The 25,113-nt window shown below is 38.3% G+C and overlaps 1 protein-coding gene across 1 annotated transcript; it reads right to left on the bottom strand.

The window, feature by feature from the left end:
* Positions 1-1,288: 1,288 nt before the first annotated feature.
* On the bottom strand, positions 1,289-24,086 carry LOC131968339 (sodium- and chloride-dependent GABA transporter 2-like). Its single transcript, XM_059329170.1, has 15 exons — positions 23,919-24,086; positions 16,885-17,075; positions 15,264-15,398; positions 14,175-14,315; positions 13,613-13,700; positions 13,397-13,529; positions 9,555-9,689; positions 8,364-8,467; positions 7,804-7,928; positions 7,579-7,691; positions 6,716-6,853; positions 6,530-6,632; positions 6,343-6,443; positions 5,340-5,510; positions 1,289-5,253 (listed from the first exon to the last, which is right to left on the bottom strand). Exons 2-15 carry the CDS (start codon positions 17,069-17,071, stop codon positions 5,146-5,148), a joined length of 1,782 nt encoding a protein of 593 aa, XP_059185153.1. The 5' UTR covers positions 17,072-17,075; positions 23,919-24,086; the 3' UTR covers positions 1,289-5,145.
* Positions 24,087-25,113: the final 1,027 nt, after the last annotated feature.

Raw genomic sequence — 25,113 nt, 5'->3', positions numbered from 1 at the left:
AGGTACAAGGACGTGCTGATCTCCTGCCACTGGTGTGTCCTATGGGTTGCAGGACATATTTGGTGAACCTGTAGGCAAACAGCAGCTTATTACATAAGCACATCCAGCAGTTATGGAGCAACACCCTCATTTTTTTTTTTTTTTTTTTTTGGGAGCCGTGTTTCTGGCCGCCTGATGAAAAATAATTTCTTCTTCTTTCTCGTTTAGCTTATTTTTGGTCTCCATCAGCTCCTGACAGAAATATCTGGATCTTTGGCTGCTAAATGCTCCACTATAATCATCAGCGAGGTTCATCGCTTTAAGCACATTATTTATACATGTAAAAATATTGATTATTGTAATATTTTCCCTTTTTTGTGGGCGTCAAAGTAAGTAATTCACCTGAGCTCCGGGGTTTATTCTTGACTTTAGAATCAGCAGTTGAGAAAATGATCTCACCACCATATGGCTTCGTGTGGAGCTTTTGGTTATATTACATGAAAATATAATACACTGCAAAAAAAGAAAAGTTGGGTGAACTCAAAATTTCAAGGCAACAAACTTCGATAAAATTTTTGGTGGACAATTAAAAAATACTTTAAGTTTTGTTTTTGAATTTGCTTAACTCTGAATTCAGATTTTTGTCAACTCAACTGTAAGTTGCACTAACTTATAATTTACATTGTAATAACTTGTCAGCTAATATTGTGACCACAATTTTGAGTTAGCATTGATACGCTAATGGCTACTCTTGTAGCTGTAACAAGTAGCGCCGCTAGCATCAGTTAGCCGCTAGCATCAGTTAGCCGCTAGCTTTTGCTAATGACCAAATTTCACCGCTTTCCTGCATTTCACAGCAAAGAAATAAGAGTTAGCAGAACTATTGTCCCTTGTTGTGAACCCCAACTTAAAGATATAAGTAACAACAACTCACAAACTTGTTTTTGAGCAGACAACTGGCTTCCTTTGTTGTGCTAACTTACATTATTGCCCTAAATGTCAATAATTTATATTTCCAAGTTTTACCAACTTAAATCACTGTTTTAGGCCAAAAAAATACAAGTTGGCTTTCTTGCAGAGTAATAATATATTACATGAAGTTTTCTGAGCACTTTAAAGACTTCTTGTCCCTGCAACCCCATCCATGGAGCCATGGAACAGTTGATGTGTCACATTGCAGCTTAGTAAAACATGATTTGAAGTCATACTTGTGTTGGTGCATTCAAGGACACAATAGTTCATGCATCATGACTCCTTTAATGCGCTCTAAACACTCCACCACCCAGAACAGGATCATCAGGAGCATGACTGTCGCGTTCACAAAACAAATAATTTATGGATTACTGACACTTAAGTAACTCAATTTGATTTTATTACAATTTTATTCACAAGTTGTTGATTTTTTTAAGGTTTACAAAAAGTTCAAAATTGATCATTAAACAGCAAACTGGTAAGTGATCATTAAACTGAAACATTAATTGTTTGTAAATTATATTCATTACTGGATTTACTGCAACCTCACTAAATTTTATCTCTTTATTTAATCTGTGTTTTGAGTCTTTTTCAGATTTATTAGTCAGTTTGACCAAATGAGATGAAAACAAAGAAATAAATCAATAATGATCAGCCGCCAGTTTACTAAAGCCTACAAAATACTTGATCACATGAATACCAGATCGTCTCATTCATGGATTATATTTTAAGATTGGCACAGTGTTTAATAATATTTAAATTGTGGTGTTAACATACAGTAATCAATCACACAAACATGCAAAACATTTGCTAACTGGTTGTTCGGAAATCTGTAAAATGTGACATTTTCAATTTAAACATGAATTCACACAATTTGTGCCACAGATATCTTTTAAAAATGGTAATTTTCTTTGAAAAAATACAGCTTCTTGATTGATTCTTAAATGTGAAAAATGTAGTCTTACACCATTTACGTGCTACACAAATACTATTGGCACAATTTCAATGATATATGGTACAAAAAATGATACAAAATAGTATGAATATTAACCTCCACCTTTTGTATAAAAACTACAATAAAACAAGCATAGAGTTGAGACTACAATATAATTTACATTACTCAATAAAAATACACTCTTCCATCATTACAATCCAACTTGCTGGTGTTTCATTTTATTTAACACCAAACGAAAACTTGATAATGCTGAATTGCACAGGCATGAATCTGAATCTTATTGTCTGACATCCTTTCCTTCTCTCTTCACTGTTTTATTTAATTTTAGTGGCAATTTTAAAAAAATGTATCTTTCACAATGACCTAAAAGTGACTCAAGCGTTCAATCTGTATGGTTTATTTGGCAACAGTAACAGTCAGTGTTACTCCAGATTGTCACCAACCAGGCGGCATGGCCATGAAAAAAAAAGTATTAGTAAAAGAATAACATAAGCAAAAATGGCACGAGGGAAAGAGTGTGTATGTGCAATGTTGTAGGGTGTGGCAACACAAACCCAACAACTGCAACCAAAAACCCAGCTTACTGTCCCAGGGAGGAGACAGAGCCAGCACATGGACTCTGCAGGGTTTTTGATTGTTCAGCAAAGGACAAAGAGCAGAAACTTGCTCACCCACACTAAAGTCATACACCTCAGCATGGCAATCATACCTCTTCTCCATCACTAACCGCTCCCCTGCAGTATATAACCAATGCCTTAACTATTCATGTAGTCAATATGGTTGATTAGTGGATCTGATTCCTTCAATTCATCCCTAAACACAGACGGCTGACCCTGTACAATGTGGCTGAAGACAAAATCATCTGGGTTAAACCCTGTACTTTCCTCCTGTGCATCTAAAATAAACCACTGTATCCCCTCTTCCGAGCCCCCCACCCACTCTTTGAAACATGGCAGTGAACAGATACTGGTTACCAGACCCTGCAGGGTACCGAAACAGCTGACTGATAGCTGGAAGAGGCTGTAACAGAGCTGGTTTAATGACCTGATTGGGATTACCAGTCGAGTACTACAGTTTTTAATGCGCAGCAGAGCTTCTTTCTTCAGTTATGGCCAGGAGAAGTGGTGCAAAATCTTGTCATATGTTTTCTGGACACCCGAGCTTGGATGAAACTACAACTACAACAGAATCCAAAAACATATTTTCCACCTCGCCCTGCACCAAGCCACAGTCAAGGTTCATCCTATGCACAGCGGCAAGCCACACCTTCATGCACCAATGATTAAAATGATTAGTTAGCTCCCTCACAAATACCATATGTGACTGCAGAACCCTTTTTTCCCCATGTTGTAAAACGCTGGCCTGGGACTAACACATACGCCTTATTAAATACAGCAGCCTTGACTGATTTTTAAGGAAGGTTATCATTACTGAAAGATGCATTCGCCTCCTGCTTTTTCCCGACTTCACGCATTGCAACGGCAAAGTTTGATCAAAGTCTCACCAATTTCTTATCTTTGCAATCCGCTCATACAAAGAGAAAGACACATCCGGATCCTTCTTATTAAACATCAAGAAACGCAAATTACATCAAGAGACCCCAATGACGAAGATGAACTATCTTCTCCTCCGTAAAAACATCCTGAGAAAGCTTACCATCCCTGACCAACCCCAGCTTAACAGTCTGCAACACTATCTTTGCCTGCTCTGCTCTGTCTCACACCGTTCAACCGTCTCTTGCTAATTCCTCTTTCAGCTTATGCTTTTCAATGTTTCTCAATGTTTTGCTTTTCAACTCCCTTTTCAGCTTCAATTTCGGCTTTTCTTTTTTCATGAGAACGCTGTAATAAAAGAAATTCCTTTTGCTGCCTGAAGGTTAAGTTTCCAGACTGAACTGAAAGTGACCGTGCTGCTAATAACTGACCAGGTCCCAATTGTATAACAACCAGCAGCCCTCTCTCATGTCAAAATAGTTAATATTTATACAACTGTGTTAAAACTAAACAAAACTAAAATTAAAAAAAGCAAATTCTCAGAACATTTCAACACATAAGTAACCATTTACAATGTCTGTAAATTTCAAATTTTAGGGTTTAGCTTTTTATACAAGCCCTTTTTTGATGCTTTTTAATCCACTCTGCCGCTGTTTTACTGTCAAAGAACACTTCTGATATCTTTAGCCCTTAAGTCTTCCCTCAGTGAATTTGCTAGCTACCACCAGATGGCAAGAGTGACGGAGCTCTCTCTCATCTGGGCTAATCACTAATGCTCTAATAAGAAAAGAGGAAAGTGTTGGGTTGGGTTGGATGAGCCTGCACGCTGCGGCCTTATTCGGACAAAACTGAAAGTGAAATGTAACAAAACAGCGATCGGCCATTGAATGGGCTAATAACAACTTACTAAACCTACTAGAAGGTGGAGAAGGCCCCTATTTGCCCATACTTATTGGATGATAACCACTGATAAATACCTTTCAAGTGTGATAATGTCCAGATTGGGTAATTAGCTACTAATCTTAGTTTACATTTTTTTCTAGCTCTCAGAGGTGCTAGAGAGGCTGGTAAAAGTTTTTTAGAGACTCAAAAGTAGTCCTTGTTTTTCCTTGTTTCCTTGTTCCTTGTTTTTCCTGATATGATAGGTTGTACCAACTGTAAACAGTGCAACTCAAAGGCAGTTGTGTGGTGTGATGGTATCTTTGCCACAGATCTTGCCTCCAGGTGACTTCCTCCATCTGGAGAGCGTACTGACCTATGACGCTATATGCAAAGACGCTATAGAGCTAAAACCACCAGGAGATGAATCAATGGATCAACAGAACGCTAATCGTGGAAGTGGATCTTTGAGCTTAGATTGTCCTCTGAAAAAACATTTCTCAGTCAGCATTCAAAGTCTGAAGTGCTTAATAAAGTGGAAAGTAAAATCAGTAAATCTGAATCCATTAAGTGCAGTAATGCCCAGAAGGTGTCACACATTAAATCTGAGGGCTCACTATTATTATTATTAACAGGACAGGATGCAGAAAAAACATTTCTGCTGCATAAAAATGTAGTTTTTTGAGTTTGTGCTCAAACCAAAATGTGCTTTTGTTTGACAAGTGCCAGGGGGTAACAATCTTTGTTTTAAGAGCATAAAAAAGATTAGGAAGCACTGTCTTTTAAAGGTCCACTGGATCGAAGTAAAGCTTTTCCTTATGCCTCGTAGTGTTCAGTAAATCTGAAGTTGCTCCTCTTTGCTTGTTTTTAGGACAGGTTGTCAAGAGTCGAGGGCATGTCCAGCAGTTCAAGAGTTTTCTTCTCTGATTTGTCCAGAGACAAGTCTTCAGCTGGAGTACACAAGATGGACATCCTCTAAAAAAGGAGAAGACAGGTTTTAATAAAGCGTACACATAGCTTTTGGAGACATGTCGACCCATTTATATCCACACACAGCTTACCTGCCGCAGTGTTCCGGGAGTGGTGATCACTCTGTACAACATAAATAGAGGAACCATGAGTGTGGAGGAGAGAGTGAACCACCATCCGAGAGCGTAACCCCACCACGGATACTCAATCGTGTTGTTGAACTTCAGAGGAGTGTATTTGACCAGGGAGAAGATAAACGTTCCCTGAAAAGAGTCATGAAGAAAGCAGTTAAAAGTCTTCGTTGGACAATTTAGAAAATGTTTTAAAAGAAGCTCAAATCAGCTACAGTGAAGTAAAAGTGAATATTTTAAATTTAACAATTATCCTTCTGCCCTCTTAAATTGAGAATTGGAGGTTGAGGGCAGTGGGTTTTTAGGGGGAGATAGCAGGTCAAAAGTTAATGCCACATAGTACACATAATCTGAAAGCTTGGGATAAGAAGGTTAATGACTGTGTGTCGAGTTGTTCTCTTAATTAATCAATTAAGTAATAAGTTGTATAAGAGTTCAGAACATGCTTGGCTTTCTGAAATGCTCAATTATGCTCCAAAAGTTGTTGCAGCAATTTTTGGGTTGATACCATTTGTCAAGATAAGATAAGATAATATAAGATAAGATAAGATAAGATATCCCCTTATTAGTACCAAAACGGGGAAATTTGCAGTATTACAGCAGCAAAGTGGATAGCAAGATAGAGAAAAGGTTCAATAAGAACAACAATATATAGTAAACAAGCAGTACAAATAAGGAATATAAGAAGGTATTCACAATTAATTAAGTAAAATATATTTTTTTAAAAGTATTAACAATCAACAATTTAAACCAGTAGAACTTAAAAGTTTTAAACACATTTGGTCCAGAAAGGTAAGCTATAAATCTTCTGTTGTTGTCACAACAGGTCATTCTATACAGCGAGGTAATCTTTTCTATTGCCTTAAAATTGAGCTACATTGAGCTACAGTCTCTGAAAGAACAAATCCAAACGCAGGGGGTTAAGGATGAATGATTGACTGAGTGAACTTTTACTCCAACTCACCATGCATACTACTGGAGTGAAATATTTCAGACAATACTTAATCAGGGGTAAAGGCTTGTATCCAATCATGTCCTCTATGTTGTCATAAAACCGGTCGGCCCCTGTGAGGAGATGGAATCTTTGAGGTGAGGGGAATTTAACATAACAGTGAAGAAACCGTGCATGTTTCTTTTGTATATGAACTCACCATATATCCATCCAATACAAACAGACTGCAGTATTGCAAAGAGAAGCAGAGTCATCCCACTGCAGGCGTAGTAGTCAAACAACTGGAAGATGTACAGTCCTCCCTGTGTGTGAGATCCAGTCAGTTAGCTGTTGTTTTATGCTCTTTCAGCATAAAATAAATGGTGAAGTTTAAATATAATCTTACTTCTGTAACCATCACAAGGCCGATGAAGAAGCTAACAACACTGATAGCGAGAAGGAGAAGTTTACGTCGATGGCCAACGCGGAAGAAGGAAGGGTTGATGTCAGAAATGGCTGTTACCATAGCTTCCAGACCTACAAACTGACACACAGAGTTCCCAGTTACGCGATAACTCTCGACATGCTGCGCACACACAGTACACACAAACTTTACAGAAATAATAATAATAATTTAGTAGAAGTACTCAGAGAGTGCATACCTCTGCCAAGGCTGCACAATCCTCTATTCTAGTTATTTTATCAAAATGTGGAAGATTAGAATTTTTTTATTATGCATCCGGATCTGGATCTGCATCGAGACACACACACACACACGCACAAATGCACGCACGCACGCACGCTCACATGCACGGACACACACGCACACACACACACACACACACACACACACACACACAAAAGTAATAAAATCAAAGGATACATGAGGCAGATTTTTAAAGTGTAGTAGTTCATAATAATGCAGATTGCATCCTTAAAATGTTTTTCTTGCATCTGAACTGCAACTGACCAAATCAAAACATGGTTACTTACTATATATACTTAATACTTAATACATACAGATATATTGCAGAATCTGTCTGCAACAAGACATGGTTTTGGTATCTGAAGCGCCCTGCTTTCCATTTGTAAACATCCCTCAACCTCATAAAGACTTGTTATGGAAAAAAAATGCCCAGGTCATTGTGAACAGAAGACAATTTCACTTCATGATTATTCAAAATAATACCCTCAAATAAAAAATTTATTCAAGACTGAAACAAAACTGCTGTTTATGATTCTCTTGGTGCTACAGAAGAAGCAGCTCACCTCACTGTCCAGTCCCAGTAAAATGACCATGATGAAGAAGAATATCGCCCAGACCTGAGGAAAAGGCATCATGGCGACTGCTCGGGGATAGGCGATGAACGCCAAGCCAGGACCTGCAGGGAGAATGAGATGGTCAGAATATTTGTTGAGTGAAAAAATGTCACTTAAAAAACTAAATGCATCAAAATGTTCTCATTCCACATCTGACTGGTTCTATATTGTCACCTGACTCTGCCACTTTTGATATGTCTGTGTTCTGCTCATACGCCATGAATCCAAGTGCAGAGAAGATGGCAAAGCCCGCAACAAAACTGGTCCCGCTGTTCAGAAGGCACAAGTACACACAGTCCCTAAAAAAAACGAACAAAAAAAGGACACAAATATATTTTATGCTCCATTAATTTGTGTTAGATGGATAAAATGTCCATATTTTTCCCTCCATAGTTGTGACTTGCATCCTAAACTGGTTCAAGAAGTCTTGCTATATTCATGGCATGACTCCTGAATGACCAAAAGTGATTCAGGAGAGGAAACTGTAGATCAAACAATGTGGTTTCCTTTGTATAAACAACTCCAGAATGTGCTCCCTTTAATGGGCATTGACGATGCTCTGGCAGAAGGCTCAAAAGGGTCTTGTATATCTTCAGCAGCTGTTTTGCTTTTCAAATCTCTGGCCTACTGAAGCTGCAGCCTGGGCAACTGATTGTTAGATGTGTTCTTTCTTTGTGTGTGTGTGTTTGGTGTGTAAACTTAAAAGCACTTAAACGATATGAAATCAAACTTACTTGTAACAGTTGTTGTTGTACTTGTTATAACTGCCAAGTGCAGTTAGACACCCAATGCAAATAGCATAGGAATAAAATATTTGTGTGCCAGCGTCCATCCACACCTGCAAGACAAATAAAGGACATGTTTTCTTCTATGAAAAGCATTGACTGTGTGTTGCAACTCTGCGGTGAATCTACTGTAGACAGAACCACCTCATGCACATTTGCTAATGTTTTAAACTGCTATTAACTTATGGAACATGAGCAAGACAATCATCTGGAGATACAGTTACAGTGCATGTATCTGATCTTTTCAATCTCTAAAAGCATCCTCTTAAAAGCATTTTTTTGGGGGGAACTGGCAAGCTCACAGTCTGAAGAAGCAGGCAGGTGAACCATCATGGAAACAAAACAATGTACTGCTGTGGACGAGGGCAGGTGCTAAATATGATATATTATTGTAGTCGTTGTCTTCATCTATGCTCTTTTCACAACAACCAGACTCCATTGACAAAAACAGTAATTTTACCTGACAGAACATTAGAGCTGCTGTTCTACTGCTGCTTCCATTGTTTATTTTGTGTTATTGTGTGCTTTTGGTGAGTCTGAACGAACCATTTAAAACACCAAAGTCACACAATGACACAAACCTACTTACTGAGCAAGGCAGCGGTAGACCAGCAGCTGTGTTCTGCAAATTTATTGTTTTAAAGACTCTTTGCACTTCTTGTTCCCCGCTGGTGGAACACACTACCAGTTCCTACCAGAGCAGGGGCGTCCCTCTCTACCTTTAAAAAACTCCTGAAGACCCAGCTCTTCAGAGAGCATCTTCTCTCCTAGACCACATGATAAGTCTACTCCTCAAAGAATTGTCACTAGCATTAATAGCTCTTATTGCACTATACCTTGATTGTTTGCTTTTACTCTTCCTGTAAGTCGCTTTGGATAAAAGCGTCTGCTAAATGACTAAATGTAAATGTAAATGTTAAATTACTGTTTTTGTTCTTGTCAATGGAGTCTGGTGATTTTAAAGAGAGCATTGAAAAAAACCAGTTGAGTTTCCCTGTTTAAACTTATAAAGGGTCAACTGATGGCAAGGAAAAATTTTACAATTTCAACTTGAATGCTTTTGTAATGATGGGACCAAGTGTGGGTGCATGAGGGTAGGAACCACATATCAAACAGATATGTAGTGAAATGTGCACATACCTGTGGATCAGTGAGGCGGGATGGGTCTGGGTAGAGGTAGAACTTGATCCCATCTAAGGCCCCCGGCAATGTGATTCCACGAACAAGCAACACGGCCAGCATCACGTATGGAAATGTGGCAGTAAAGTAGACAACCTGTGGAAGAGTTAGGGTTATTTTGTGGTAAAATGTCGACTCTGATAGTTGCCAGGTCTTAAACCAAAAAGCTTGAAGCTAGGTTTTGACCTGAAATTATTTATGAAAAGTTCCCAAAAATGATTACAATTCATCTTGAGGAGAAGTTTTACAAGAATCCATCCAATCGTTGTTGAGATATTTGACTCAAACCACAAATTTGAACTTCATGGTGGAAAAGTCAGAGAATCATCAAAGTCATGGCCACCGTCTGCCCCCAATCAGTGAAAATTAATGCAATGGTTCTTGAGATATTTCAGTCTGACATGACTGATAAGAACTGACAGTTTCAATCATGAAATATTATTTTTTCAAGTGGTGTTACAATTGTGCAAACAACTGTGTAGTGGCCTCCCCACTCTAGCAGGGTTCCCACTCCTAACCTGAAATTATTTTCCAGGACATTTTCAGCCGCTACAGAGACAAGTTATCATGTCATACACGAATACATTCCCCTGTCCCGCTCATTCTTTAGAAGTGTTATTTTGTACAGTTGTAACTTAAATTTAGCTAGTTGTTTCTAGTCTGTCTTCCTGACATTGTCACTAATAATAATAAATAATAATAATAATAATTAGAGGACAACACAAACATGTGTTTCTCATTTTCACATTTTCTCATCCCCAGCCAACCTATATCCATTCTGTGTAAATCATTTTGTCCTATTTTTATTTTTATTTAATGTGTGCCTTAATATGCAATACTTTTTATTTATTAACATGTGCCTCCTATTTATTATTCTATTGTATGTAAGCCACGGGTCCAACCAATATTTTGTTATCCAGCATAATGACAATAAAGACTCTCTTCTTGACTCTTGAACATTGACTGATTGATAGCTTTAATGCCAATTTAGCCATGTTAAATCACATCCATTTATGTTAACAACAGCAGAAATAAAAAATGAATTCCTAAAGTTGTTTTCATTCACTTATTTTCTGTTTCAACACTTTTCAACTTACAGTCCCTTTTGACTCTAGAGGTCTGAAAAGTTGCTAAATCTAGCGACAAAGTCAAATTTGATTGGCTGAGAGTGTCACATTTATATACAGTCTATGGCTAGAAGCTGAGAGGCTCTGTGCCGTATGTTGCCAAGAAGATAAGGTGACAACAGTCAGACATGCATGTGCATTAATATTAACCTGTTTGCATTCGCTCACAAGGAAGGGGGAGGATAACATTTTTTCCAGGATAACTTAAAGGAACACTCCACCGTTTTTTCATATTAAAACATGTTATTCGGGTAAGTAAGACGAGTTGATACAGACCTCTTGCGTCTCAATGCGTGCACTCAATCGCCCTGGTGCGCGGAGCTACTTGGCTAGCACTTAGCTTAGCCCAGTTCATTCATTAGGACCCAAACAGATGGACAGTTAGAAGCGACCAAACTCCTCCACGTTTTCCCTATTTAAATACACTTTAAATACACACTTCGACTCGGCGCAGTAATATCATCACTTCCGCTCCCTCTCACTTCCGTCTGGAGTGATGATATTACTGCGCCGAGTGGAAGTGCTCCCAAGTGCTATTCCGCCATACATTATAGTTATCCATTTTATCCGCTTCGAAAAGCGCCACGTTTTATTTTGTGTCGCCATACTTGGTCGTTTAACTACTCGTGTAGCTGTATTTAAATAGGGAAAACGTGGAGGAGTTTGGTCGCTTCTAACTGTCCATCTGTTTGGATCCTAATGAATGAACTGGGCTAAGCTAAGTGCTAGCCAAGTAGCTCCGCGTGCCAGGGCGATTGAGTGCACGCATTGAGACGCAAGAGGTCTGTATCAACTCGTCTTACTTACCCGAATAACATGTTTTAATATGAAAAAACGGTGGAGTGTTCCTTTAATAATTTCAAGGACATTTGACCTTTTTTCTCATTTTCTATATGTTTTCCATGACTGGAAAATTGGTCAATCATTTTTCAGGTTTTCCAGGATTTCCAGGACGCCCTGTTCTTTTTTATACTTGTGGTCTGGGAAACATTAACAAGCACCTTGAGTTCCTAATATGTCATTAAATTACAGAAGCAGCATATCTGGCAAAGTGATATGATTGCAGTGTTTTTCAGAGAGAGGGAGAATGAATTGCATCAAAGAAGTGAGAGTGGCCCGTCACCCATTGGCTTGTGAACTACTGTTTTGAAGCCTTGAGTTTGGTATTTTAGCTGTTGCCATCTTTTTGGAGCCAGAAGTGACCATCTTTGGATGAAGGCAAGGCCCCATTAACCATATGGGAAACTGGGCAATTGCCCAGAGGCCCACGACCTCTAAAAGGCCCCGGGGCAGTATGGGCACAAGCAAAATATCTGGTTATCTCTCGCTTATAGGTTAAACTGTCCATCGGAAAAATGAATTTTGAGGTGACAGGGTGATTTTCTGTTTATTTTTTCTAGATTCTTGATTTTTGTTGGTGTCTTGTCTTCCTCTGTGATGGCTCTATCAATTCAATACGTTTGTGCTGCTGGGAATAGGTGTTGTTAAATAAATATTGGATACTTTGAAAGTGGTTGCTTACTTAATTTTTTGTGAAAATTGAGGACATTTCCTTCCCGATCTTTTTCTATCTTTTTGTACAGTGTCCTTGAGTGCCAGAAAGGCGCCTTCCAAATAAAAGGTATTATTATTATTATTATTATTATTATTATTATTATTATTATTATTATTATCTATGTAGTGGGTTAATTTAGCCAGATTATACTGATGCTGATGTGTTTTGTTTTCATAACATCATATGTGAGTGACAAGAGGACATTGTGGTGCATTTGTAGTTCTATGAGGACATCGTGGTGCATTTGTAGTTCTATGAGGACATCGTGGTGCATTTGTAGTTCTATGAGGACATCGTGGTGCATTTGTAGTTCTATGAGCGTTTGCACATCTGTCCATGAAAATGCACTTGATAACAGTTAGTTATTGATGTTTTGAGTATATTAACTGTATATTACTGTAATTTAGTCTGTATTTTGCCAGATGATGGTGATTCTGGGGTCGTGATGATGAGGCCCTTGAATATTGTTGCCCAGGGTACAGCAGAGTGTTAATCTGGCCCTGGGTGAAGGTTAATCTGGTTGACAACCTGAGGCCCTTACACGTGCAACCTGACTGTACCTGGCTCCTGTGCAAAGTAATTGCCAACAAAGTCAGTGAAGGTAAACAAAATTTCACAATTTCTTGGCTATTTAAAGTTCACAGTGACATGGACACGTATCACTCAATCGCTATGGTCTGGTTGCTGTGACCTGTCATGAGAAAGTTCTATTCTATTCTAACAAGGAGCATATCTTACTAAGTTAACATCATGCTCTATTGAAAAAGACTTGAAAGTAACAATGCATTGAATGTTAACCATGTTATTATTTTATTAGCTTGGTAAGTAAAGGTGCAACTCATAAGCACTTGCTTTGTGCTGTAATCAGGCCTTAATTTACTTATTTAGCATTTACTTCATGATGAAAAGTTAAAATACATAACTTGTCCAACTCGTTCACATATCCCTGCAGAAAATATTCACTGATGTAATAAAACAAGTGGAAAGTATAGTCATACACAGTCTTAAAGACTTCTGTACAACTAGACTTTGGAAATTGGAAAGATTGCAGGTTTTAATACAGTTTCAGAGTACTTAGTACTTTACATACAACAAAACAAATGCTAAAGTGTTCATCCTACCTTCCCAGTGGACTTTACTCCTTTCCAGACACAAAAGTAGCAGATGATCCAGGACAACAGAAGACACAGAGCGAGCTCCCAACGTATGCTGCCTAACTCATGGACACTTCCTGTCACATTCAGAATTCTTCTCCTGCAAATCACATTTACAGTTGTAATTCGTAAATATCACTTTCAGAACTTATTGTCATACTTAGATTTAGTTTTCATACTCACTCCCAAAACTCTCTCACTGGGGATGTTGCGTTTGCAGAGACAGTCCAGTTTAAATGATAAGCCTTTCGATCAAACTCCACACAGGTCTCTGTTGCAAATCGTACACAATGTTTTCAACAAGGCACTCAAGGACAAATAGTATATACATCAGAAAATGTTGTTTATGTCAAAGCCTTTACTTTATTTTATTCACTTATTTTGCCAAAAAAATAAATCGAGGTATGTTTTCATATAACTTAGTGTCATAATGACAACAAAAAAGTGATTAAAATACCATTTCATACTATGCTCTACTATCTAAAATCTCAGTTTCTCAGTCACTGAGAACAGAAGATATTAATTGAAATGACAAAATATTTGTTTAAGAGATGTGTCTTGAGGAGATTTATGTAACATAACATGAAGAAAAGCCACATGGAGAAAACCCAGTACCTCACAACTTAAAACGTGTTCAGCAGCTGAAACTTGCACTCCAAATGTAAAAAGCCAAAAATCTGATTCTTAAGCAGATAATTGCATCATATTATCCCTAAACGTTGTTTGAATGCAGTCAGTCACGTACCAGTGTTCCAGCTGTTTCTGCAACTCGCCCAAGGAAGTTCAGAGTTGAAAGAGCTGAAGAGATACAGGAAAGCCCAGGCCAGTATGATGATGTAATAGATGCTGGAGTATAAAACAACCACCTGACTGCCATAACCCATTCCTGACACAAAGAAACAAAGAAACAAATAAACAAACAGAAAGTCTTTAAATCACAACACTTTAAAGTAAGTAATATCTAATTATTCAGGATGTTACTGTTATTCATTAATTATAAATAAATAAATAGCTCAAATTTAATATACAATTATTATGGTGAATTATACTAATATCATAATAACGTATATTAAAAATACATTGTTAAGAAAAATGTTTAAAAAAAAAAAGAATGAAATAGAGAAAAAATTGCAGTAATGCAGTGATTGAATATACAATATGGCATACTTACATTTAAAAACAATAAAAGACAAATAAAATAATACTGATAAACTGTTGAAAGTGAGACATTGTTGAATTGTCAATTAAATATTCTAATAACAATAATAATAATCAATCAATCAATCAGACTTTATTTGCATAGCACTTTTCACACAAGCGAGATGCAACACAAAGCGCTTTACATAAAAAAGAAAGGAGAAAATAAAATAATGATAATAAAAAGATAACAAAACATAGACACAAACACCCTCCACCCCACCCACCTTCCTCCCCCCCATCCTATTAAAAACAAAGCACAAACTGAGTAGTTAGTTATATTCGGGTACGTTGAATTGCCAACTGTTGTACATTTACTAATGTTCAGAACACAGAAAACTTTTGTAACTGATTGTTTAACACACAGGAGACAATGTTTTACCATTGTGAACCATGTCAAAGACAGATGTCACATGTTCACGTGTAGATTCCTGAAATACCTGCCGTCATGAAAGTCTACTGGCCAGACGAAGTCAAGACATGTCTGGACACGTACATGTTTAACCAATATGTCTGTTTCTCTCTGTAGCTAAAGCTCTCAGGTACATGTAGTGGAGTAATAAGTATGAAGTTGAATAAAATGGAAATACATTTACATTCCAACACTGATACTCTGATAATAATTCCACATCTTTACCTTCAAAAAGTGGGCAGATTTTCTTCCAGCAGGTAATACTCCCCTGTTTGGTGTACTGGCCGAGAGACGTCTCCAGGAGAAACAGGGGGATGCCACAGGTAAAGAGGAAGAGGATATAAGGGATGAAGAACACACCTTTGGGAAAATGGAAAGTTACAGCACATTAGTTGAAGAATTCTGGTAATCCACAATAATCCCAGTGGAATGTATTGAACACAAGAGAGCTTTTCTTATTATCAGTAAAAGTCATATCAAATTTCCATAATATCTAAAGAAAACATTGTCAGTTCAGCCGTCTGAGCATGTTCATCACACTCAGCACCACAGAGGGTTATTGAGTTTAACTAGTGTTTAACTACCACTGTTTTTCTTTTATGTTGTCAAGGTTTCTTTATCTATGTTGAGCAACGTGCAGTGTTTTTTTTCCCCCTGGTGTTGTGATTTAGAAAGTGATTTACTTTCATTTCCTTGTGTGTTGTTTATTTGCTTGTGGTTTCTTGGTTGCAGGCGGCTGAGCTCTACTGGCTCCCTGACAACTGAGTGAATTTAGCCACACCCAGTGTGACATGGCACAATAGACACCACAAGGGTTGCAAAGGGGTGGCAAATGTCTGGTAAATTTCCAGAAACTTTCCATGGGAAGTTAAGATGGGGAATTTTTGAAATTCTGAAAAATGGGAATTATGGAGATTTATGGGAATTAACTAGAAATTGGGGGTTATTTAAATGAACTGTATCATATCTGAACATAAATATAAAAATCTTGTTTTGTCATAAGCAGATATCCATGGATGCAAAATAATACAATTTGAAAAAGCATTTCAATAGATTTATTTGTAGAACTGTATCAAATTTTATGTATTTTATTTAACAATTAATTATTTCATTGAACAACAAGAACATATATTAAGTTAAATATTTCTCATCCTCTCTGACCCCATCCATTCAAAAATATGTGCAAGTGTACAACATGAAATCTGGTTGTTTTAGTCAAGATTTAAATTTTGAAATTTATTTTCCCCAACTATATTTAGGCTCCCTACCATTAATTCCATGGAAAGTTTTAAAAATTCCCAAAATTTTGCAACCCTAGTCACCACAGGGAAAGGAAAAGAAAAAATGACGAGATACAAAATTCATAATTGCGAAATATGGCCTTAGTTCTTTTCTTTGATGGCCGCATTATGTAAATGAATGAATGTAGCACATTTGCACATATGATGTCATCGCCTGAACTTGTGAGAAGGTTTGTGAAAAATCATGCTGCAGTCAGTAAGTCACCTTCTCTGGGATACTATTAGGTTGAGGGTTTGAATCCCAGGTGGCCAAGTCTTACTGAACAACAGTGCAGCAGTTCCTACATGAGGTATATTGAGATAATTCAGCTTGGACGCTTGTGGCTATACAGTATTAACAAAGTCGTTCTGAAATGAGATTTTGGCATTGACAAACATTATTATGATAAAATTTCACTGTCGCAGCTTTTAATCTTGACTCAATATTTTTTTCTTGTTGCTGTCAAGTGCTACTGCAGTTTGAGTTGTTATATTCATTCTGCACATGTACTTTTGAAGAAAGTAGCAGTGTTGGTTGTCATTTCTGTAACTATTATCAAACTTACCTCCTCCATTTTTGTAGCACAGGTAAGGGAACCTCCACACATTTCCTAAGCCTATGATTTGTCCTGCAACAGCTAAGAGGAACTCAATTTTGCTGGACCACTGTCCTCTGGTCGGGGTGCTGGGTGCAGGGTGGGCTGTGCCCAATTCCAGCATGAATTTGACCTCTGACCCAAAAGGCTTGTCCATTGCACTGTAACGAGAGAAAAGGTAGCACAACAGGTTTAGATAACAGATCAAAAGGGCTTCTGATCATAGCTCATTCTCCAAGAAGCAGAAATTGCAGTCCTGTGGGTTACAATGCTAATCAATGTGCAACATACAAGGGGTTCGACTCCAGTTTTACAATGAACTCAGGTACTAGAAAAAAAGACAAACACAGAATAAACTGAGCAAGGTAGTGGGTGAGTGGTCGGCGTATTTATGTTTTTTTTAAATTATGTAGAGTTTGTTTATTAATAAGAATTAGTCATGTTATTTGTAGAATTGCTGACTAAAGAGAAATTTCTCAGGGTTTAAATGTATTATCAGTGCCAAGAAAACAAGGTAACAACATAATCACGAGCCGCAGCAGGAATATTGGCATGATTTAATCATCGTATTTTAATGTTCATATTCTGCACAATGCCAGCAGTCTTGCTGTATTAGGTCAGCGGAGGGTCAGCGCCGCTTGGCATGAGGCTAATTCTTCCATCAATGTTGCTTTTGTGTTGCTGCTTTGGATTTGATGTGGGAGGGAAGCAAATAGAGTGGAAAATATTTGTGCCACTACATTAGTGTTAAAAAGCAGCTGCAAATGCTGAGACGCTGTTTTCAGGATCTTTTACTGAGAGGAGAGTTATGAAAATGAAAATCAGCCGAAAGATGTTCAACAACAGAAGTCAACACCAGAAGTTAACACCAGAAGTCGAAAATCAAGTGTTAATTATGTGCAGCATCGAAGAACCAGGAGAACTAGAATAGCAACGGCAAAAAAATAAAGAGACAATAGTGTTTAAAGTTTGTGTACAACTAGTTTGACAAGTACATCAGTAAACACTGGAGCCAAACTGATTCTGGTCATTTCAAGAGTCATTACTTTAGCTTTTTTTAATTTGAGCGATGGATTATTAAATCATCCAACTTTGCCCAGTTCATCTTCTTTCTTACCTTCATGTGTGCAAAAAACTAAAGGTTATGATGCTTTTAATATAGAAATAAATACTAAAATGTGAAATTATTATTTATCTTTTAATGGTATCGGGTAGAAAAAAAAAATCCATTTCATGCATCCCTTATTCTATAATTTCCTTTTTTCTTAGCCTTTCATAAATGTAGTGATAGGCCTGGATAATGGTATTTATTTTAAAGTGGGTTGTCAAATGCAAAATAAGCTTTCCTTGTTTGTTTAAAACATTCAATACATTTTTAACTTACATTTATTACTGTTATATACTGATATGCTTTTCCTATGTGAGTAAAATGATTAGGTGGCATTACTTTTAATGCCCGTAATTGCCCGCAGTGGAAGAAGTCCTCATATCTTTCACCTAGTAAAAGTAGAAATACTTACAACTAAAAGTGTGAATTTTAAATTGTACAAAAAAAGAAAGATGGGCCGTAACATATTGCATGTTTACTATATGATGCATCTCCTGATGTTTGTGACCAGCAAATATGCACACTGCAATAACCATAAACTGGAAAATCTAGTCATGGTTAAACTTGAAAGGTTGGATAAATAGCCAACATGTTGGAGATTGCTACTGTGGGCTGCCAGCTGGTTAGTGTATGTACATACAATGTATAATAGGCATATATCCTTTAATAGAGGTGATATGCATGAGACAGTGGGTGCACAAACTATTAATAATGTAGAATCTAGTGGGCATTAAAAGGCTGTGTCACTAGAGGAACAGAGGAACCTGTGTCCAGTTCTGTATGTGTTCTTCTTCCTAACCTTAAACAAGTGGCTTTGTTGTCTAACTTTAGGTAGTTCTAGAACACAACCATAGTCTTTATTAAAATAATGGACATAGTCACTGAGATGTCACCCATTGGTTTGTGGCGCCTCGAGTTGCATGATCAATGATGGATCCACTTTGCTAGTTCTAGCTAAGTAATTTGGTTATCAAGGGGAAACTATCAAAATGAACAGTCAACTCCTTAGAGTGTCTTTTTGTCCAACCAAACATTTTAAAGCGACCAAAATGTTCTAGTTAACTTTGATGAAGTGAAAATGGTGAGAGAGTCAAAGTTCAAGACTTTAGAGTTTATCTTCTATTTTACTCTAGCCTGGCTAACGCCAGACTAATCACAAATGAGATTAGTCTGGACACCAGCCATTCATTTCTCCATAGAGGAGGCGTGGTTTACGATCCTCCAGAGTGCTATTGGGTGCTACGAATGTCTATCATAAGCGTCTGTAGGTAGCTCTTAGCCAATCGTATCAGTTATACCAGATGACGTATGTAGAGCGACAGAAATTGATGTTTACGTAGCCAGACTAGCCCATCTCTACTTTGAGACTAAAATGCTCAATTCTGCTTCTGCAACGTTTTTCTGCAGCATGTTCTGGCTCTGGCTGCTCACAGTCTACCGGTAGTGTTGGTGTGTGTGTCTGTGAGAGAGTGTTGCTTGCTGCTTTGCTTCTCCAGTTCTCGCTTTCTGCAAGATTATTTATTTTTACCTTATTTCCCACTCATGTCACATACATCAACTGATTTTATGGGCAATAGACAAGCTGCTGCGGCTCTCTTGGTGGCTCCGCTGTCCCCCAGCGTAACAGCAGTGAACGGTAGCGGGGCTAGTTGGTAGATTAGGTTTTGGCCAACCAAGCCGGAAGCAAGGCTAAAACATCCTATTTTCGTGGTGAAACAGGAGTGTAAAGTCAAACGTTGTTTCGCTCTAAACTATTTAAAACGCCGTCTACAGCTAGATTGAAAGAGTGTTTTGCGTCTGCAGCAGCCATGTTGGATCCGTAAGAAAACTACAAAATTACAAGCTTCCGTCTGCCGAGTAGTACGCGTCATCGTCTTGCCGTCCCTCCCCGTTCTGTGATTGGATCCCTAAAACAGGGCTAAGAAACAGACGCCGTTTCCAGACTGGCTGCAGGTTCGAAATGAAATCGAACGTGCAAGGCAGTATGGGTATACCCAGGCTAATTTTACTCTACATTAGACCTTCATTTTCAAAATGAACACCATGATTTTCACGAGTCTCAAAACAGCCAGTGTTACTGATTAACAAGTAACCATGTTAACTGGCGATTTTAGCCGAATGTGTCTGTGGTTTGTGGCATTCATTTAAAAAAAATTCTGTTTGAAAACAGATACGTCGTATGTAATGATGTGTTGCGTAAATGAGCTATTCAGTCCTTTTAAGCGTAAAAGCACAAGCCCCGTTCCCAGCAGCAGTTGTAACAGGTGGAAGTTGAAAGTCGCCAGATAACATGCCATCCCAAATAATAAGTGACCCTGTTGGGGAAAAGTCTGTTAAATAAGTAATATATATTCCCATCATGTGGGCACAACATAATCAAAATCCAGTGCTTGTGTAATCCGATCGCACATTTTTCTTCTAGCTTTTTTTTTTTTTTTTTTTTTTTTTTTGCAATAATCCATTTTGCCTTGTCCTGGATTTTTCTGGCATCCAGTGTGAGAAAAAAAGGCTGTGGCCTGGTTAGAATGCAAGAAAATGCAAGACTGACAGGTCCAACCTGAAGTGCCCTTGAGCAAGGCAACCCGCATGGTGTGTTCACTGGTGTGTCAAAAAAAAGGATGGGTTGAATGCAGTTATAAACTAAACAACCGAAGCATTCCTGCCCTCAGGACATAACTACAATCATTCCAACTGATTCTCCATGACATACTCTCACCAAAAGCAATACTGTCTTGTTGACATACAACTAAAGATGTTCCACACCCGGCACACTATCTACCAAGCTCACTCTATTTTATAAACCAGCAGGGGAAGGAACTAGCTGCTGGCTGTATGCGCTTTGCTGCCAGTATGGTGAGGGATGGTGAGGGATGTGGTGTTTCTGTGTCTCTGTGAAAGTGATCTTCAATTGTGAGACAATAGCGCTATTGAGGCTCAGTGTCTTCCACAAAAACATTGAAGTGAGATTTCAACCCAACAACCCCCTATCGAGGGTGTTAACTCTTCTGTTTTTAATTGAGAAATTTCTCAGGAAACCAGGAAATTCACATAACATATGTATATATAGAGCATATGGCATAACTGTCATCTATCGAGTTCATTTCTTAATGGCACCATTGTTGTCCTGGAAGACAAGAAGAGTATGTTCAAACACAATGGGTTTTATTCATTAACATTTGCTCTGAAAACATCTTATTTTGGCCACAAAAAACAAAACAGTACAACTAATAATAAAGAGATCACCATTCAACATGTTGAGAATAAATCAATGAATGCAGCTTTTGTTTTGAGAACTAATTTCAAGGGAATTTTACGTTCACACATCATTTTTTGTCCAAATGTCTAGTTTGGCTTACTGTGGAAGGCCCGACTAAATATGCTACGATGTAGGTATGAACACTACATATAGTAAAAACAACCCAGTCTCCCTCTCTGTCATCCAGTGGAATTTTGCTGGCGGGTGAGTGAGGGATGCTCTAGGCGCTGTGGCATGCAGTGACAGGCCGGGTCAGGGTCAGGGTTTGGGTTAGGGTCAGACCGGTTGAACAGGGAGAATGGAAGAAGTTTCTCTTTTAGGGTGCTTTGTTTTTTACCTCTGTTTTCTAGCTCTTAAAGCTGGCATTACATTTAGATGGACATGCATAAAAAACATTGTGAAAAACATTTTTTGTGATAAGTCATTGCCATGTATTCAAACAAAAAAAAAATATTGACCTGCTTGTGGCACAAGAAGAAAAGTAAGGGTACCAGCAAAGTCAGTAGGAGTCATACTGACTGGTACATCCTTATCTGGAGCAGTGGTGGAAAAAATATTCAGATCCCTTACTTCAGTAAAAGGATTTATAACACACTGCAGAATTACTCCACCACAAGTAAAAGTCCTGTATTAAAAACTTACTTAAGTAAAAGTACAAAAGTATCAGCATCAAAATTTACTTAAGGTATCAAAAGTACAAGTACTCGTTATGCAGAATGGCCCCTCTGAGATTGTTTTATATATTCCAAATATATTATTGGATTATTACTATTTTGCATTGCATTTACGTAAACCGTGTTTTAATCTTCTCAAGATAGGTTTCATTTTAACTACTAAATATACTGTTGTAAGGGTTATTTAAAAGAAAATGTGTAATCACTTTAAATTGATTATGTATTTTATGTTTAATTTTGACCTGAAACGTAAAGCTGTCAGCTAAATGTAGTGGAGTAAAAAGTATAAAGTTACATAAAATGGAAATACTCGAGTACATTTACATTTAGTCATTTAGCAGACGCTTTTATCCAAAGCAACTTAAAGAAAAATGAAAGCAAACAATCAAGGTATAGTGCAGTAAGAGCTATTAGTGCATCAATGACAAGTGCTAGTGACAAGAGAGAGAGTAAAGTACAAGTACCTCAAACTTGTACTTAAGTACAGTACTTGAGAAAATGTACTTAGTTACATTCCACCACTGATCTGATAGGGATTTCTGCACAGCATTTCATGGCGATGCAACAGTTGAGTTTATATTTTAGTCCAAAGTGGTACACTGCCATGCATACAGTCATGCCTCTAACTTCACTCAAACATAGTGTGCCAATTTATGATCACCAGGCAAAACACCCCAGAATTGTTGCAGCTTTAAAAAAAAAAACATTGGAAAATGTTTTGTCTGGCTGGAGGAACAGATAACATTATCTCAAATTAGTTGCACAGGAATGTTATCCCGGGGAGATGGGGTGACGGGAGGAAAAGGTTCTTAGCACCAGACTCACTGAACCTAGCAGCTAATTGGAAAGCTGCTCAAGTAAGTGAGTAAATACACGAGGAGTCAAAAATCAAGCCAGGTGTCAAAAACAACGGCTGCCAACAACTTATGGTGGGTTTTCAATAATAGCTCGGATAATATTTTTGCTCTACTTGTGGCTCAACCTCGGCAGTGTAGGGAATAGTTGTTGGTCGCTTCTGCTGAGTAAGAGTCTTTTTTTATCCGAGTCAACCACCAACAGGGAAGCGTGGGCTCAGTGGCAAATAATTTTCTGTTTTTGTTTTGATTATCTCATCTTCCCAGACCAGACATGAACAAACAAACATGTAATGCTGCTGTTAATCAACGTCAATAGCTATTTGGCTTTTAGGACTTAAGATAAATGAAAACACTTCTATTTATATGTATCTATCTTTACCTACAATCTTAGATCCAATAATTGGATACACTTGAAGTTGCCCCCGGTGCTGAATACAACAACCTGTCAGGCACTTTTGTTACAAGCTGTTCTTGCTATAACGCAAAACAGCTTTGTCTTTCCTGACTGTTTGTTGTACACTGTGTGTGTTTACTTAACTTCTTCTATTGATGCTTTCGTTTTTATTCTACACCATTTGTGATGTATTGTTCTACATCTTATAGTCCGTCTGCATTCGATGTGTGCTTGACATGGAAAAAGCTGAATTTGCTTTATCTGGTTAAATAAAATAAAAAAATGTAGCTTGTATTTCCTGAAAACAATCAGAGAAAGAGATTGAATTATTTCTTATGTATTCTCATTTTGGCAAAGTAACTATTATTTTGCAATATTGAAAAATGAATTTGTTTAAAACCACGTGAGTTTTCAGCAGCGATGACTACAGAGCAGCCTGAGGTGTCACACTAAACACACACTAAACACGGGAAATAGCTGTTCTCAGTGCAGCATAGCCGGTAACCTTTGGCCTACTTAATGCAGCTACGGGCGCCAAGCAGAAGTGCACCCGCTAAAACCCAGCTGTCTCTGTACCGCAAGGCTACATTTGTTTCCCGTTTAAGAAATGAAAGCAAATATGTGTACACTAACAAATCGTACAAAGGATAAAATGATACAGACAGAAAAAAAGCTGCTTGTGACCTTTTAAGGGAAAGGGATTTATAAAGAGTACCTGAGAAAGGTCGCTTCACGTCTGGAGTCTGTGGTTATGCTTCCATTTAGCCCTAGGTGGGATTCATCAGATGCCTTTTGGGGAAAATACAAGCTTAGATCCCCCAGTCTCTCCGGGACAAGTGCTCTTCTCAGCTCTGAGCATGAGTGAGCCCATGAGTAGAGGTCTGAGAGAGCTGTGTTTGTATGACAATGAGGGAGAGAGAAAGAGCAAGAGGGACAGAGAGGAGGGGGCGGGGTTGTTATGTGTTTCTGAATGAGCAACTTAAGGCGGAGACTGTTCATGGAGGCCACATGGTCTCACAGTAAAGAGGAGGGGATTTGCACAGTAGCAGACCGTTGCGTGGCTCTGTGGGTGATAATGTAGGTCGTCATGCTCCACACTCAGAGGATGAAACTGTTTCTCTTAGCTAGCGCCACGAACTGGTTGAGTTCTTAGTGAATAGACTCAACAATGAATTGAGTGGATGTCCTTAATTCCATAAGGGAACCAACTGGTAATTTTTTCAAAATCGCCCAGTACTTTGCAAAACAAATCTCAACAATCCCATCAGTAGCCCCTTTCATAGTGCTGGAAAAATCTATGCCGGCTTTTCACTTTAGGGCGTTCATAGTGATCCCGTGAAGGCGTGATATTTGTGTCCTTTCATAGTGAAGTCCGGTGTCCCGACAGAGCAGCAGCAGTGCTGCACAGTAGCACAGTGCTAACAGGCTAACAGTTAGCTCTGTAGCAGTACAGTATGTATGTGCTGCAGCAGGATGTGTTCACTTAGCGACCTCCGTTTGTTTACAACAAGCACCGGACACTCTGTGCACAGTTAGCAATGCCGGTTTGTTTACAATCAGCGGCAGACACTTTGTGTACAGTTAGCATACCGGTTTGTTTACAATAAGCGGAGGACACTCTGTAGCAAAGGTGGCCACGCGTGCTGCTGATTCGATGACTGTCGGACCAAGTGTGAGGCGTGTGTTAGACGTCAAGCGCAACGTTAAATATTCCGCTTTGCCGGGATGGCCTGTTTATATTGGTCCCGTTTCCAACAGTCCCACCAATTTTCCGCCTCCAGAGGTAGTCACAGAGGCCGAAAATTGACTGGGATCACTTGATCCCAGCACCCCGCTTCTTTAAGTGTTCATAGTGCAGACGAGATGTTACAGAGCCGTAAATGTCCCGGCATGAAGCGGCACTATGAAAG

This window comes from Centropristis striata, chromosome 3, assembly GCF_030273125.1.
Source record: "Centropristis striata isolate RG_2023a ecotype Rhode Island chromosome 3, C.striata_1.0, whole genome shotgun sequence".
Lineage (NCBI taxonomy): Eukaryota > Metazoa > Chordata > Actinopteri > Perciformes > Serranidae > Centropristis > Centropristis striata.
The sequence above is the reverse complement of the archived record's forward strand: the minus strand, read 5'-3'. Positions and strand labels throughout refer to the sequence as shown.